Genomic DNA, 17534 nt, shown 5'->3' on the forward strand with positions numbered 1-17534 from the left:
CATTGGTTTCAGATCCTGAGTCGGCTCCCTGGTAAGTGAGTGGCTCCCCCTCCTCTTTTAGGTTAAAAAAATGGGGGTGGGGGAATGGCGGGAACGAGGCGATCCGCTCGGGTCAGAGCAGGGAGGCCCGACGGAGGTGAAGAAAAGGCGGGAAAACGGGAGGCGCGGCTGGGAGAGGCTGCTGGCTGGGAAGGCGGGAGACGCCATTAGGTGAAACTCATGGAGACTGTGTGCTCCAGCGCTTTCCGGCGGAGGGAGGCGATGCTCGTGCCCCGCCACACATCGCTGCTGTCCGGGGAGCTGCAGAGCTGCGGCGAGCCCGTCACGTTGCTGGGGCCTGGCAGGGAAGCGGGCACCATGCCAGGGAAAGCGGGCTGGTAGAGGTGCGACTGCAGGCCGGCGCCGTTGGAGCCCGCCAGGCTGTTGGACAAGCCCATGGAGTTGGGTGGGGGGCCCGCCGCCAGGCTGCACTGCGACAGGGACTGCGCCATGGCCTGCTGCCTGCCCAGGGCCGGCGGCAGGGGCAGCTGCGACACCCCCGGCATGGCGGCCGCGGCCCAGCGCGTGTCGTTGGCGTGGAAGGAACACAAGCTGTCGCCCATGGCTGCCGCGGCGGCGGCGGCGGCGGAAGGGAACTGGGGCAGGCCGGGCGTGGGCAGCAGCGTGCCGGGGGCGCGGAACACGTTGGTGGTCTTCTTGCGCTTCTTCCACTTGGCCCGTCGGTTCTGGAACCAGACCTGCTCGGATCAGCCGTCGCCGCCGAAGGAAAGGAGAAGAGGGGAGCCATGAAAGAGAAAAGAAGGCCCGGTTAGACCGACGGAGCTGTCATCGGGCGAAGCCGCAAGGGCGTTTGCCGTCCCGTCCCCCTCCCCAAGGCACCCGGTCTCCAGGAAGGCCTGAGCGGCCGAGGAAACCCCGAAGACCCAGAGGAGGGCTATCCTGTGCAAAGCTCTGTGCGAAAGCGAGCTTTCTCCTTCGTTTGAAGCAGAGGGAATGGCTACTCAATTAACAAACAAAGGAATATATAGTGAAGGGCGGCTATTATATTTCCATTGGGATTTTGGTAGAAAAAGGAAGAATCTCCTTTCAATAAGCGGCATCTGCCAGTTTCGAAACACAGATGGTCCGAGGGACAGAACAAAACTGAACTTGTATTGTAAATATACAATGCTTAGTTTCTGTTCTGTAATGAAATACAATATTTGTCTTAATAATATACAGTGTATTTAATAAACATTTAGATATTTTTGTCAGGATAATTTTGCTGTACTGTAGTTGTTACTTCTTTTATCTGTTTAAATATTGAGAACTTTGTTACATCCAGGAGATGCTACATGTAGTGGGCAAATAGAAAAAAAAAGAAATTAAAATGTAGGGTTGGCTTTAAATTGCTTATAGCCTGTAACATTCCATTAACAGATCTAATTGTTATTTTCTAATAGATAAATACTTTTAAATAAGTATCATTGTATTTATCTCCACCATGCTGAATAATAAAATCATTGTATTTAAATCTAATGAAGTTTTAGAATTCAGATTAAACTACCTGGTGCAAGATTATAGTTTATTGATAATTGCTATACTTCATTTCTGAGTATTGTACTTCATTCCACTGAAGGTATTATTTGATCAACTTGTCAGAAATATACAATAGTCAAACAGTAGAATCAAAGCAGATATATCATCACATTAGACTATAGCTATAATGCAACATGATTGAAGGAGTCATTCTAATTTGGGTTGCATTTTTCTATGTTATAAGAAAGGAAAGGAAAGTCTTAATTTATATAGTAGTCCTTATTTTGATATGTTTGGCACTGACTTCTGTCATCAACAAATATATCCAAATAATACTTCTACCTTTCCATTATTGTTATATGTTCAAGAATTAGTAGCACATTCCTGATAAATATCTCTCTCCCCCTCCCTCCCTCCCTTCCTCTCCCCCCCTCTCTCTCATACACACACACACACACACACACACACAGAGAGAGAGAGAGAGAGAGAAGGTATAATATTAAAGATGTGAAGATTTACATTCCAAACCACAGCAAAAGCAAGGTTGAAAAATACATGGCAGCCTTCATTTTATCTGTTTCTGTGTTGGACTTTATATCCTTCATTCTCAATCTTAAGGCTGGAAGTCAAACAAGCATTATTCCTAAATCATTATGTTCAGCCTTGGATTCAGTAACACAGTGTCATGTTGCATACAAATATCCTAGAGCAGCAACTTGATACTTGGTGTATGTAAGTACCATTTGTAATTACCTATGAATACTTACTGGTGCTTCTAAATCAGTGGTATGCCTAAGACTCGTATGGTAATTGCTAACAGTTCAGATTACTGGAGTAAACTGTTCATAAACTCTGCCAGGTAAAATGTTGTTTTAAGAAGAATCCAGGCCAGATAAGCGCTTATCCAGTATGATTCAGCCTATTTTTTTCCAAATATATTCATGTATGTGAGCTTTTTATACATAACCTGAAGAAGATAACATTATATGGTTCAATGCACAGTCCTCTGACCCAAGAATTAAAATGTGTTTGAAAATAAAAGCCAGATGAATTAGTAACTATTTGAAAAAAGATGTCTCAGGGCTCTGTGTAACTGTAACAGTATACAATGAGTTCATCCAAGATCTAATAAATTATACACCAATTCAAATATTGCATTTGGTTTTAAAAGAAAGAGGTATCCTAGATTAATTGTCCAATAGTTCCCCATTTTTTCCCAGAAATTCCAAAGGGATTTATGATGAGAATGGACATAATTGTTTTATATCGGGTCTCATATTTTCTAACCATGATTAAAACATGCATATTTTCCTCACTGGAAATAAAAAGCCATTGCTTAGGTATAATAGGTGTGCAATTTAAATTTTCTTTGGCTAAATTTCAGTAAACTAATTATCTAGACATTTCAATGGAAACAGTTTATTATTCATTTTGAAATTGGGGATTAAACTCAAATGCTGCAAGATTACTTACTAAAGGGAGCTGCTCTGGCAAGTACAGAATTTTGTTTTAGGCATTCACACTGATGCTTTAGTTAACCAAGCCTTCATCAGCTTCAGCTACTATTGACCTTACCTATGCTTACTTATTTTTTCCACTTCTATTTAACCTTTTAATTCAAGAACTCTTTTAAAATCCTCTCCTAAATGTATGTACTTATTTAAAAGCTTTTGGAAATCACACAAGTGTGACTTCTCTTCAAAACTAACAACTACTATGATTTTAATAAGCATGACAATAAGTATAATAGGATTTTACCACTTAGATATAAATATAATTCTATACAAACTCCATATAACTCTCATATAGGCCTGTTTAGGACTGTGTTCTTCAGTTAGCTTTCTTCTCTTATTTAGGCTTTGTATTCTTTGTTTAAGTTCACATCTCAAATACAATAGCTATATAACTGTCATTCGTTTTAAGTGAAGGGGCCTGCTCATGAATTGCTGTTTGTAAATAATGTGTTGCTGACCCTTTAATCCTCTTCCTCCAGCTAAAGTTTAACCAGGTTAAACTTTCATTGTTATTTTTTATTGTTTAGCCAATTGTCTTGGATTTTCCTATTGTCTGTTCTTGCTTTATGCGAAGGTGGTTTGTTTTTAATCAGCCTAGTGCTGTCAACTGGCAAGTGGTGTAAGTAACATGTTTCGGTTTGCATTATCAAGCATAGAGCCAGTTTGGTGTAGTGGTTAAGATGTTGATCTTGAACACTTGAGTTCTAGTCCAGTTTTAGGTATGAAAGTCAGCTAGGTGACTTTCACAGAGTTGTTGTCATGAGGAAAATAGGAGGAGGAAATAGTATTATGTATGTTTGCCATTTTGAGATACTATATAAAGGCAGGGTAACAATATAAAAAAATAAAAAATAATAATCCACTTGTTTAAAAGATAATCAAGATACTATTCAGAGAAGGAGAAACTAGTTGTTTCCTGATCAGTTTCTATCATTTTTTCCTCCATTTGTTTAACACTGTTAAACATTTTTAACCTTTGTGTTCATGTATTAAGAATGCTATAACTCCTTAGGGAGCACATTTGTTAATTTCATAGTAATATTGACTACAGATGTGTCCACAATTTTCACCTTGTTTGAAAATGAGGTTCCTTTTTGCTTTTTTCAACAACCCCATTGTTGAAACAATCTCCAGGACACTTTCTGAGCCTTGACTTTGGGGGTATATGGGTCCCAAGAAGAGACATATTTTTCCAATCCCTTTTATTTAGACTGGGAAACGTGCTTGGGCCCATTAGCAAGAAAGAACAGATGTTAAGTGTCTAAATGTTATAAGAATAATAATTGAATAGAAGGGAGGGGAAGATGTGGAGCAGAGGGGAAAGAATTTTGTTCAATTACGTTTTAGGGTTAGTTAAATGGTGGCCACAAAATCATTTTATGTGTCATGGTTTACTGGGATTGTAAAAGAATTTCCATCAAGTCTGGATCACCTCATTTCAGAGCAACAGTGCATATGCTTTTGAAAATGTGGATGTATCCACTTGGAAACCAGTGCATGACAGATTAAACAGGAGCAAGAACCAGAGGGATACTTGGAAAAAGCACACTTGACAGCTTGGCTCTGGAAATATATTAGCCAGAGACAATTGGGCAACTTTGTCTTGAGATTGGCATACCAACAATTACCTCTCAGCTTCTGCATCAGGCAATGATATTAATATGGTATTAAGGGTCTAATGGAGTTTGCAATTTCAAACTCATGATAAGCTGCAATTACAATAATATAGACACACTGTAAATGTATTTAAAGGTATATAGCCCCGTTAATCCCCCAGCTTTAAATGGGAGAAGTAGTCAAGGAGATATTATTTTCCTTCCTTCCTTCTTTGCTTCCTTCCTTCCTTCCTCTTTTTATTCCCCTCTCTATATTCTCCCAAAGCTTTATGAAGATCTCACTGGAATCCATCAGATGATTAATGGGAAGATTTGGTAGGAAATCTGGAGAGCTGCATTAAAGCTCAGATCTCAGGTTCATTTCGATCAGCCAGCCGTGAACTCTAGGCCGAATTCATTACGCTTTAATAGTTGCTGGGAGAGGAAGAAAATGCAATTTCTCATTCCATTAGAAAACTAGAAAATACTCTCAGCTTGTCCCCTATTAAGATGTGGCAGGTGACATGGGCAGCGCAGAGGGACACGGTCAATGGAATCCTTGCACATTATTTTTAAGTTGGTGTAAAATATTGAAAGGCAAGCCTGGGCTGAGCAGAAGTTATTTCACTGATTTGCTTTTTATGTAAATAAAATATTGAAAGTTAATTAATCAGCACGAGAGACTAATGATTATGCTTATTATATTGCATTGGATCGCTGTCATTTGCATGATTCTCACATTGCTGCTTAATAAGCCATTCTGGGTTATAAATAATTCTGAAATTGGTTTCTAATAATGGCATGCTATAAAAAGAATGGTTTTATTACTATTACACCCAGTCTGGGAAGATTGGGGGGGGTAGGGGGAATAGTACAGCAGTAACATAAAGGAGAATAAGCTTCTGTCTTGACAAGCAGGAATAGCTTTTTAAAATGTAGACCAGAAAACAGAAAAGATATAATTTATTCTTGCATGTAAGTGTACATCCAGGGCTGCTGCAGTAAAAGCGGGCGTGTAAAGCATTTCGGATATGTGTAGAGTCCCCACGCACCGAAAAGGTGGTGTGAGACCATAAACTCAGTCATTACTCTTCCATTTCGTCAAGTAGCAAGAATACAATGAACTGGGAAGTAAATACATTTCCCATAATTTATTTTTTGCACAAGCTTACATAGTGTTAATCATTTTGAAGTGTTAATTAAGAAGGTTATGTTGATTTGATTACTTTTTAAACTGCAGAACATTATTGTAAAGAATATTTAAATTGCCACTCGATTAAACTGTTTCTATTCAGCTGCCTGAAGCCATTAGAAGAATGTAGGATTATGTAGAGGTTATTAAGATATTTTTCCTAGCTTGCAATTCACTGGGAGATAAATCCAATTGATGTAATTGTGCTTTTTTTAATAAGAAAATCTTGAAGTCTATGGAAATAGGCTTGTAATATCTAACTAGAAAAAAAAGTTATATATTTTCAAATTTTAAAAAACCTATATTTTAATTGTATTTTTAAGCTAATAATTGAGGTAGTTGCAAAGAGCCAGGTAAAGAGGTTTTAAGGGCATAGATATTACCACATGATTGAAATTCAAAGTCAATGTACATTTTCAGTTCATGAAAATAAAATAATAATTTAATTTAAAATCTATATTTGCCCTTTTTTATTAAACATTTGTAGTTGTATATAAATAATAACATTCTGTGGAATGTATTGGTTGAGGGAAGAATACGTGAATAACCACAATTTCCTTAATATATTTGCATTTTGGCTTTTTTTAAAAATCGTTTCTGGTAATAAAACTGCTATAAACTTGCCAAAATCCAGTCAAATTTACTTTGCCTTGTTTCATTTAATTTTGTCACCAACTAAATGACCCTCTTATTTTAGCTGAAACCTTATTTGAGATATAATTCATAGTAATATCTGTTATATATATTCTAACTAAATCTTATTACTTGTGAAAAATAAATATTTTCTTTTTAAAAATGTCTTAAGTTTTATTCATTAAAAAATACCATTGGACACTTTTTATTTTTGTACAATATAGGCCTAATTTGCAGATATCTCCCTTTTAAGTATGTTTATTATTTTTCTGGAAGGGTTTAAAATAAAGAGATGGGTGATAACAGACAATCTTAAGGATTGTCTATAATCTTAAGGATTTCTAAATACAAGTTTAAAAATGCCATTGAATTTCCACTGGCATTCTGTACTTGCCAATGAATTAATTAGATCTGCTCTGCAAAGTCAGACAATACTCCAATTGTATCAAAATTTGTTTGGAAATAAATCTAGCAGATTTTTAATTTTCATCGTCCTTTTAATGTCAAGCCTATTTCTATTGGTCCTGACCACATTTAATAAGATTAAAACACAAACGTTGGATGGAATTTTTTAAGGCTCTAAGTAAAACTAAATTTCAAAATATTTAAGTAGTGTATTTAAGATATTTAATATTTAGTATTTAAGATCGAAATAATCAGGGAAAGAAAAGTTCAGGACTAAGGACTTGCTTTAAAATGACTCACAAATTAAATCCACTTCAAATCATTTGATATTAGATATTAGAATTAGAACAATTAAAATAAGAATATCTACTTGATTGATTATCAGAACTAAAGTGAATACAAATTTATGTCTATGTACTAAATTAAATCAACGTTTTACAAATATATAATCTTTTCTCAAATATATTGTGTTCACAACTAAAAAGTTTGGGTCGATCTAGAGATTCTCTGAATAAATAAATCCCTCTAAGCTTTCTTTCACAAAGATTTTACTCAGAGATCTGTCTGACTCTGAAATTGGTGATAAATTAAGTAAGGTGTACTAGGAAAGGAGTCGGTTGCACCAGAAACAAATTTCCTAGCGTTGCAATTTGCAGGTTGTTCAAATGAAAAGCATTGCTAAAAATATACGATGCCGCTCAACCTTGCGCTGTGGAGCAAAATGGGTGAAATTATTATAATTATTATTACTCATCTTCAGCTCTTGAAAGCAAAAGCCTTTTGTCCCTGTGATGCCTTTTTAGCCTTTCATTTCAGGCAAATTTTAGACTCCCAACCCGAAGGGCCATGACAACCTGGAAGGTTTTCTATCCCGGGGTTAGGGAATCGGGATGGCTGTTGCGTTTTTATAGCCTCGGCTATAGCGAGAGACTTTCTGGCTCTCCCTACTCTGCGCCTGATTGCTCCGGCCGGGATCTAGGGAGGAGGACCACCCTTGGCCTGGCAGGGCCTCGAGGCCCTGGGCGCCGGGGAGCGGGGAGGGAAAGCGCTGCTCTGGCTCTTGCCGAGGCCGAAGGAAGGCAAGGAGGCAGAGGGCCGGCTTGCCGTGGCTTAGCCGCATACCTGGACTCGCGACTCGGTGAGGCCGATGCGCAGAGCCAGCTCCTCTCGCATGAAGATGTCCGGGTAGTGGGTCTTGGCGAAGCTGCGCTCCAGCTCGTTGAGCTGAGCCGGGGTAAAGCGCGTCCGGTGCCGTTTTTGCTTCTGCTGGCCCTGCTGCGGTCCGGCCTGGCTGGGGTTCTGCGGCGGCCCGGGCTGCTTGTCGGGGTCTTTGGAGCTCACGGACAGCGTGCTCGGCGTCGAACCCACCGTGGTGATGTCCTCTCCGGGTAGCAGCGTGGCCCCTTCCACCGCGTCCGAGTTGGGCGCCAGGTCCCCCGGGTGGCCTCCGGGCTCCGAACCTCCGACGCCCAAGCGGCACTTCACCGCCTCCCGGTGGCCCAACAGCTCGGCGGCGTCTTTCATTCCTGCGGAGGCAAAGCAGCGGCCCACCACGCTTCAGCGTCGGATCCACTAAAGGCGAGCAAGGCGGCAACCTTCCCCGAGCGCCGGAGCCGGGATCCTGCCCCGGGCACGCCGGAGGAAGGGAGCCGCCAACTTGGAAAGAACTCGAGTACCATCCCGCTTAAATAGGAGCCCCGGGATGGGGGCCTTGGCCGCCCCTTCCCCACTCGAGCGAGAAGTAAGTTCCTTTGGCTCAACAACAGCCATTTGTCCAAACCCCAACAAATGCCTGAAATTATAAATCAATCTATGTCTTCAATTCTTTAACAAGAACTTAAGGGGAACAGAATAAAAAAAGAAAGAAAGAAAACAACCAAGGCGAAGATCAGGAGGAGGAAGAAGAAGAGGAGGAGGAGAAGGAAGAGGGGGCAAAACTCCAAGCGAAATGGCCCCCAATTGTGCTTTTAGATCTACATATTCCATAGTTGTTGTTTGTTTTTTTAAAGAGGCGATGTTAAATCAAATTAAACTTTAATACAGTACAATTACTTTTAAAGAAATTAGCCCATTTAGATCGCATTAAGGTAAAATCAGGCACAAATTGTCAATTTCCTGCTCTCGGTCTCTTCCTGGGCTGCTGGCGATGAGGAGAGGGAGCAGGGGAAAGGGGGGAAGAAGCTTGGGGGCAACTCACCGAGCCGGGCGTCCAGGAGGTCGGCGTGTGAGAGCATCGCGCACCGCTCCAGGGCGAAAGCTGTTCCCCCCCAAATTTTAGCGGTTGGTTGTTGCTTTTTTATGAGAAAAAAGGGGGGCAAGTTAAAATAGATCTAGGTCCTCCACACAGCTTATGGATATATATTTATATATAGATCGCCTAAATGAAAGAAAATTCGGTGTGTGGTTAAAAAGGGGGTCTCTTGCATTATAATGTCCTTTAGAGAGACGGGGAGGTGCTTAACACTTCAGTGAACCCGTGAGCAGCTCAGCGAAGGGACCAATCAGGAGGGCAGCCTGCAAATGTCAGCACCCAGAGAGTCCCCGCTCCACCCGCCCGCAGCCACGGCACCCGCCGCTGCCGCGCCAGCCGAACGCCGCGCGGGCTGGGCTTTTAAAGCCCCCTTTACAATTCGGTCCCCCGACTGATTGACTGCATTAGGGACAACCTTCCCCCACAACCCGCCCGCCTCCTTCTTCTCCTCCTTGTCCTCCTCGTCCTCCTCCTCCTCTTCTTCTTCTGACCTCCTGATCAAATTAATTGGAAATGACTGACAAAGCCAAGGCAATAAAAGGGGCATTTTGGGGGGGAAACGCCAATGGCTGGAGGGGTGCCTGGCCTCCTTCTCATCTCATCTCATCTTTATGGGCCCGGGTGGAGAGGAGGAAAGAGGGGCCAAGAGGTCCCACACAACTGCAGAGAGGGATGACTTGCTGGATGGCTTTATTTAAAGGGTCTCTAATCTGGCCACTTCAAACTTGGTAAAGCCATAGTCTTGGATGATTGGAACAAAGTGGAGTGTAACCCGGATGAAATTTATACTCCAATCGGGACGCCCCTACGGTCTCCCTCCTCCTATGATCTTGGTCCCCTTGAATTAAATATTTGTATATTTAAAAACAAGATGTAATTCCAGCTGTCGGTTTGGCTTAGAAAACTAGTGCCAGAAATGCCGGCCGGCATCGGTCCATTTGGCTGGTGTGAAAGTTTCTAAGTTCATCTTCTCCAAACTCAATTGAAGGCAGTAAATAAAGTTAAAAAAATAAATCGAAAACATTATTTTCTTCTTGAATATGTTAAACTATCCCAACAATTTTAAGTGCTTTGCACAAGGGAAGCGAACCATTTCTAATGTTCTGATTTTTCAAAGCCAGCCAACAACAAAGTTTAGATTAGTAATATATTTCTAACCAGAGTAATTTTCAAGATCATTAGGCATTTATGTAATTAGTGCCAAATCTATAAGCTTTTATTACGATTATTAGAGTAAAATCAGTATAAATTTGTACTAATTTACTACTGTTTAGACTTGGCTGTCAAGGCAAGAGGTCCTTATTGTAAAAGATAACGGAGGAAATTAAGTGCAAAATTCTGTACCGCTTCTGATCCGCTTCTAAACAATCCGTTTCAATTGTATTTGTAGCAGAACAGAATGGCCTTTTAAAGTTATTTGATTTTTTTAATCTCCCCCTTATTCTCAAAAGGAGGGAAATGCCAACTAGGCCAGGCACAATGAAAACTGATATTTCCTACTTCTAGCTTGATTAACATTGATTTTTAATTCGAAAGTGATGCAATTAAGATTATTCATTTAGTGCAAAGAAAGCTTGCACCCAAAGAAAGAGAGAGAGAAAAGGGTGGGAAAGAGCGAGGCCGCGAGATTCACCCCGGAGCCTCTGGGCTGAAGACTCCAAAGCCACACACACACACACACAAAGGCTCGGTGGGAGGGAGGTGGTGGTGGCACTTCGTCGCCCAAGCGTCTCCCACAAACTGGGCGCAGCGGGCAATCGTTGAAGGGGTGAAGGGGGGTCTTGGGCAGGTTGGTTCGGCCTGGTCCTCGAGGGGGAGACAAAGGATGCGCCGGTCGGTAAGCGCTTGGCTTTTCGGCTCTGGGTGCTGCACAACGGGCGCGGTTTGAGACCGGGAGCCAGCTGCGAGGGTCGCTTTTCTCTGTACCGAGAGCCCCTTCCTCCTCCTCTTAAGGGAGTAGGACTAAGCCTGCGAGGGGCAAGGACTGACTGCGGGCCTTCTTTCTCTCCTAGGGGCAAATCGCCCGAAGCCGAGGGAAACCAAGTGCCCCTGAGTTCCGCCGACTCGCTTCCCGAATACCTTCTTTTCTCACGTCCCAGTTTTGGAGGGCGGCTCTCTGTACCCGATCCCAACCCCCCTTCCCCGTTATTGCGCCTCAGTTAGGAGCCCGATCCCAACTTGCGGGGTATTCCGACGTTGCCCCCAACCGCTTCAGCTCCCTCCCCCGATCCCCGTCTCGGCCGCTGCCAGGTCGATAAATAAAAAGCGTGATCGTTAATGGGCAGGCCCCTCCGCGCGCTAACAAGGGGGCCGAAGCCCGCGGCTGATCCATCTCGCTTAGGAGCCGCGGGAAAACAAGGCTGCGGCGTGATGGATGGCGCGTTGCTTTTTATGACTTTTCTATTGCTCTTGATTTTTATAGCAGGATAAACAAACTAAATCATTCCTTCCGAGAGTTGAAAGCGCGGGGGCGAGGGGTTGGGAAAAGGGGGGAAAAAAGGAGGCTAAAAGAGAAAAGGAAGGTGAAGGAAGGAAGGAAGGGGCTCTAAGGCGGAGAAGGAAAAAAGGGCAGCTTGGGTGGCCAGAGTCAGACTCGCCCAGGTTCCTCCTCCCTCCCTGCGGTCCTCTCCGGCTTTGCGATCCAAATATTTGGGGAGGAAAATCTGATGCTGCCAGAGTTGAAGCCGAGGTGCACTTACAGAAGCCTCTCACGGGCCGCCCCTCGTCATCCCCCCTCCCCGCTTTCCTTTCCATCGCCCCTCGCTTTATCCGCTCCCCCCCTCAGCCAGAAAAGTGCCAGTCAGGCCATTCCGTGGATAATGGAAGGTATTTCCCACCTGATCAGGCAAAGTGAAGTCCCTAACAAGGCTCGGCTTAGCGCTCTGGTCCCCAAATCTCCACCATGACAAGAGCGTGCTTGGGAAAATCACTTTCCCCCGCAAAGTAAACGGGTTTTCTATGACGGATCCGGCAAGTTTTCCCACCATAAATAGGTTTTAGATTGTTACACACACGTAGGGCTGGAACAAAGGGAGCGACTAGAAAAATATATTGGTTGCCCCTAATAAAATTTATTTAGGCGGTTTACTTCTCATAAAAAATAGAGATTGAATTTCGTAGCAGAGTGCCTGCCAAAGGGCTCCGTGCAGGGAAATTCTAACCTCGCCACCACCCCTGGTTTTTCCTCGCTCTCTTCCCGATTTCTTCAGGGGGACCAAGCAGTATCCCAGGGACCGACCGGGGTCCTGATTTGGCAAGTCTCGCGCCACCTGGGGCACGAGGGGGGGGGCTGAGAAACAGAAACGGCAAATAGAAATGTGTTCTGAAACTTCTGAGAGCGTGTCATCTTTGTCATCTTCATGGCAATCCAGGTGTGCAGAATATCTACGGCTTATAAATGTTCGGTGCTCAGAAGGAATGGATTCCCTTTTTTAAAAAACTTTTATTTTATTTTGTCTTGTTTTATATTATTGCTAATATTGTTAAAAAAAAAAAACCCAGTCCATTGTTACTTTGATTCAAAGACAGGCATGAACGGCACAAATTCGCTGAACTCTCATTCCGCGCTATATCCACATCCCATTGGCAAAAATCCCAGCCTGAGTAGCGGGTTTTGGACCTCTCTTTTTGGTTTTTTGGAAGACAAGTGTCATCTTTTGTGTTTTCCCGAGAAGGGGACGAAATCACTGGGGAGGGGGGGATCAGTGCGTCTTTTAAAGGCTGAAATGTGAATTCTTACAATAATTATTATTCTCACTTTGCAGTTATTTAAATGCTGAATTGTAACAGCGCTGCCTCTAATGAGAAAGCGCCTCCCTCAATAATTAACGATCTCACATTTTCCTATTTTCTGTGGTTGATGAAAAGAATCAATTTTAATTCCTTGTAAATTACAGGCCTTCTTTTAGAAAAGAAAGGCAGGAGGGGCGCGGCCACGTGAATGGAACAGGCTGCCGCGGCGATAGTAAAAGACCCCGGGTCCGAAGGCCTGCCGCGCCTCCTGCCTCGCTGGACTGGAGAGAGCCGCCGACGAACCGAGGCGGGCAGTCAGTTGGTGGTCCTGGTCTGATCTGGAGGATCAGACGGTAGAAGGAAGTGGGAGACGGTAAAAGGAAGGGGAAGGAAGAGGAAAAGGGATTTAGCAAAGCCTCTTCTCAGATCACCGGTTGGCTAGAAAACTCCGGCTCGGTCCGTATTTCGATTCAATAGAAGGATCTAACTGAGATGTATTTTTTTCACGACTGTGCCCAGAGTTGAAACGACCACAAAGAGAAAAGCTCCAACTGAGGAAGCCGCACACTCAAAAGGAGAGCGAGATCGCGGCCCCCGCCCGGCTCTCCCCCCCCCCCCAATTCTTATGCCGCAAACGTATCCTTCTAAATAGACCAGGCAGGCAGAAAGAGAGCGCAGCTTGCAGAATCTGAGGCGTGGCGCCAGTTATGTGCGCCAGGGTGTGTTTGAGCCCGGCTCGTTTCAATTAATTTCTCATCAATCGGTTTCCTGGTTGGGGGGGGGGGAGAGTCAAGCTGCTGAACTAAGAGACAGCTTTCATCTCAGCACCCCCTCCCCCCAATCTTCTAGCACAAACCAAGGCATACAATTCCAAACCCTACTTTTATTAGTGGTGGTGTTCGTATTTTATTTGCATTAGTATGATTAGCGGCTTCCTTCTTCTCAGTAGGCCCACTTGAAAGAAACATGCCATTTCGCTTAATTCAACCGATTGCGTGTCTGTGCATACACACACACACACACACACACACAAACACCTTGAAAGTCAAAACAACTTTGAACACAGGTATTCTGAAGTTTATCCAGGACTCTCAATTTTTGGCAATAGCCCAACCTGAGCAGAACGATAAATCACCTTCGCTTGTATTTCTAAAATGCCCCCCTCCCCACTACTAAATCGGCGATCAGACGCGACCGCGGCAAAAATATTTATCTGCGGCTTGACAGCGAGCGTTTAAGTTTCCCTTCTTTCTGTCTTCAACGCCACTCTGTTAATCTGGCCAATTACCGGGGTTGACTATAATAAGAAACATACATATTTTTGTTTGTATGTGTTAAGTTGGGCCGCTTTTCTGATTTCTATTTGCTCAGGATAAATAATCATATATCAGTTATTCAGTTAGGTGACAAGCCTCGTAATTGGAATAAAAAGAAAACATCTCATCCTTATCTCTTTCTATAACTAGATATAGCGCTAATAAGACTGCATCAATCTTATCTAGCCAAAGAAATAAAATAGACAAACAAACAAATTCGCCTCCAACAAGTTAATGCGGTGTATCTGAGTGGAAAGTAGATATTTTCACGCATTCTGGAGATGAGGAGTGACTTTTAATAAAATCACAAGAAAAACAAATGTAATTCTGTAAGCAATTTCAGCGATCAGCCCTCTCTCTCTCTTCCCCTTTGCCGCTTGGTTAGCATTCGCCAGTCGTCCTAACCTTTTCTTTTAAAACCCAGTTAGTGCCACAAATATGATTGTCACTCAATCGAGGGGCCTTCGAGGCCCTCCTTTATTACTGGGGGGAGCTGGGGCAGGTCGGGAGGTGGCGATGCCTTATTTTACCAGGATGATTTTTGTTGATTTTCCCCGGCCACCCGGTTCTTTATTCTCTCCCTTCGCACCCACCTCCATTCCTCTTCTCCTTTCCCCCCAGCCCCCAAATGCGGCTAATTCGGGGCGTCTATATTCACTCAATTAGAGAAATCTAAAGAGAAAATCGATCTTCCATCTGCAGAAATGCCAGCTTAACAAATTAGATTCTTGTTTCGTGCAGGTGATTTGGTGACAGTTGGGGAATTAGAAGTAATAAGTTGTTGTGCTTCAGGCCCCCTTCTCTCCCTCCCCCCCACCCGCTCCTCTTCCCGACCGCTTCTTCTCCGGCTTCGCTCCCCCTCCTCCGCCCCGTGGCGAGGAGCGCCTGGGCATCCTGGACGGGCCCCGCCTCGGTCGCCTTCTGCTTCAGCCGAGCAGTCCAAGAGGCGAGCTACCGCCACCGCATCTCCCGCCGTAATTAGCGCTGCTGCCCTCCATGTGGGCTCGATTAAACCGTGATTTAGCCGAAAGAAATATAATTATGGCTGCAAATAAAATAATCAGCATTGAAGAGCGATTTCCTTAATGAGATGGAGCGGTTGCACGTCACGGAGTAAAGGGGTCTCATTAAGGGCTGGTAATGAGCCTGGGGCGGAGAAGACGAAGAACCAGCGCGCCGCCACCCGGCCCGGCCCGGCCCAGTCGCTCTCCCGCCCAGCCGGTTGCCCAGCCCAGGGCAATTCTAGAGGGGCCGCTAGTCTCTCCAAAGGACTACGGATCCTTGGAGTAGGCCGCAGCGCGCAGGCCTCGGAGCGGTGACTGAGAGGGAGGGAGAGTGGCCGCGGCCTCTGCCCAGACAGCAGGGGGAGCGCTACTAGCTGTCCTTCTTGGGCAAGGCGCCTCAGGGCCCTTCCCGCGAGAAAGGAAAGGCCGTCAGCGGAGGCCCAGAGCATGGCCGAGAGGGGCGCTATGTGGCGCTTCCTTCTGCCCAGCAAAGTTTCGAAGCGGTTCCTGGAAGGCCGCCGCGCCGGCCAGCGGAGACGCCTCTAGGTGCCTTTAGAAGGCCCGAGGGGAAGGCAAAATGTGTCTCGCAGCCCTTGCCCGCAAAGGGTGCTGTTCTCCCCGTAGCAGCCCGTGATGGAGAATTTCCCCGCCCTTCCGAGTTCCTTTTCCCATTGAAGTCAACGGCCAGCCAAAGCGAGTGTTGGGATAAGCAACAAAAAAAAATCACTTTTTGGACTTTATTAATCTTATTGCCTTAAATCAGAGGTCTTCAAACTTGACAACTTTAAGACTTGTGGACATCAACTCCCAGAATTCTCCAGTAAGCTATGCTGGCTGGAGAATTCTGGGAGTTGAAGTCCACAAGTTGCCAAGTTTGGGGACCCCTGCCTTAAATGAACCACAGAAATCCATCTGGTCGTTTCAAATCACACTACAAATGGCCCCCTCTAGAGTCCGTGGCAACTGCATTTTCTACCCACCTTGAACAAAGCAGGGAGTGGCTGGTGGGCCTCAACTAAGGCCTTGATAAGAGTTCAGCTCTGGGTCACCATGTGACCATGTGGCAGGTTGAGCCAGGGAATAGGGGCAGCCTCGCCTTTCAAACTGCTGACCAATGGGGTCTTCCGTTGGGATGCTGGAGGTGGGGCTTATTCTCTGGATTTCTTTTCTTTTTCTTCATATGTCAGAGCCCTATTCAGATCATCTTTTTAACTTGGTTATTGTTGCAGTGGCTTATCTTGCCAGACCAAATACTACTTATTTTTGAGTTCTTCTGCTATCAGGCCAGTGGTGGGTTTCAATATTTTTTTAGAACCTCTTCTCACTTGATGGCCATGTGACTGAGTGGGAGTGGCTTGGCAGTCATGTGACTGGGTGGGCATGGCCAACTTGTAAAATGTGATGAGACTCACTTAACAACGCTCTTGCTTAGCAACCAAAATGTTGGCTCAGAAACTCTGGCATTTGAAGTATGCAAGTCTTAAAGCTGTCAAGTTACAAGACTCTTTCACCCCTTAACCCTTTAAACAAAAAAATGCAAGGTGTTCAAACTTGACAGCTTTAAGACTTTAAGGTTTAGATAGGACTCTTAGAGGTGGGCGGGGTGTTTGGTGAGCCAGCCAGCCAATCAGTAAGCAGTGGGTGGGGCAAGCGTGGTGCGGACGGGCAGGGGGAGAGAGCTGGAACCGGTTCTAAATGGCACGGTATATTTGTGGAACCTCTTCTATAGAAGAGGTTAGAACTGGCAGGAACCCACCCCTGTATCAGGCAAACACAATTCTGAGATTTTAACGAATTTCTTCCCAAAATTCAAAGAAGAGCAGCATGTGTATCATGGTTTTGGTAATTCTTTCCAATTTTGTTATCAGAATGTCTGTCTGTCTGTTTGTGTGTCTATGTGTGTGTGTGTATGTATGTATGTATGTATGTATGTATGTATGTATATGTGTGTATATACATACACACAGGTTCAAATCCCAGTAAGGGTATGGCTAACTGATGAGAGCTAAATAGCTTGAAATAGATCTATATTAGTCTCCCTTCATTTATTTATCAGCACAAATGCAACACACACACACACATTTTACACACATATATACATTCACATAGACACACACACATTGTAAGCATATGTGTGTGTAATCCCCAAGAAGATGCACACACACACACTCACATATATTAATGTAAGCATGTGTTAGTGAGTATGTGGGTGTCTGTGCATCTTCTTGGGGATTACAGGTAGTCCTCAACTTACAACCACTTGTTTAGTGACTGAGGTCATAACTGCACTGAAAAACGAATGTTTTTCACAGCATTCCCATGGCCACGTGATCAAAATTCAGGCACTTGGCAAGTGGCATGTATTTATGACAGT

The 17534-nt window shown here is 44.2% G+C and overlaps 1 protein-coding gene across 1 annotated transcript; it reads right to left on the reverse strand.

The window, feature by feature from the left end:
- Positions 1–206: 206 nt before the first annotated feature.
- On the reverse strand, positions 207–9091 carry OTP (orthopedia homeobox). Its single transcript, XM_032212788.1, has 3 exons — positions 9055–9091; positions 7980–8383; positions 207–737 (listed from the first exon to the last, which is right to left on the reverse strand). Exons 1-3 carry the CDS (start codon positions 9089–9091, stop codon positions 207–209), a joined length of 972 nt encoding a protein of 323 aa, XP_032068679.1.
- Between the last annotated feature and the right edge of the window lie 8443 nt (positions 9092–17534).

The sequence above is a fragment of the Thamnophis elegans genome, chromosome 3, assembly GCF_009769535.1.
Source record: "Thamnophis elegans isolate rThaEle1 chromosome 3, rThaEle1.pri, whole genome shotgun sequence".
NCBI lineage: Eukaryota > Metazoa > Chordata > Lepidosauria > Squamata > Colubridae > Thamnophis > Thamnophis elegans.

Bases quoted from the DNA above. Each gene is read 5' to 3' on its own strand.
- OTP (XM_032212788.1), bottom strand. From the start codon at position 9,091: ATGCTCTCACACGCCGACCTCCTGGACGCCCGGCTCG. The intron at 8,384-9,054 runs GTGAGTTGCCCC...TTGCCTCCGCAG, and splicing joins CCTCCTGGACGCCCGGCTCG to GAATGAAAGACGCCGCCGAG. The intron at 738-7,979 runs GTATGCGGCTAA...TGATCCGAGCAG, and splicing joins TCACCGAGTCGCGAGTCCAG to GTCTGGTTCCAGAACCGACG.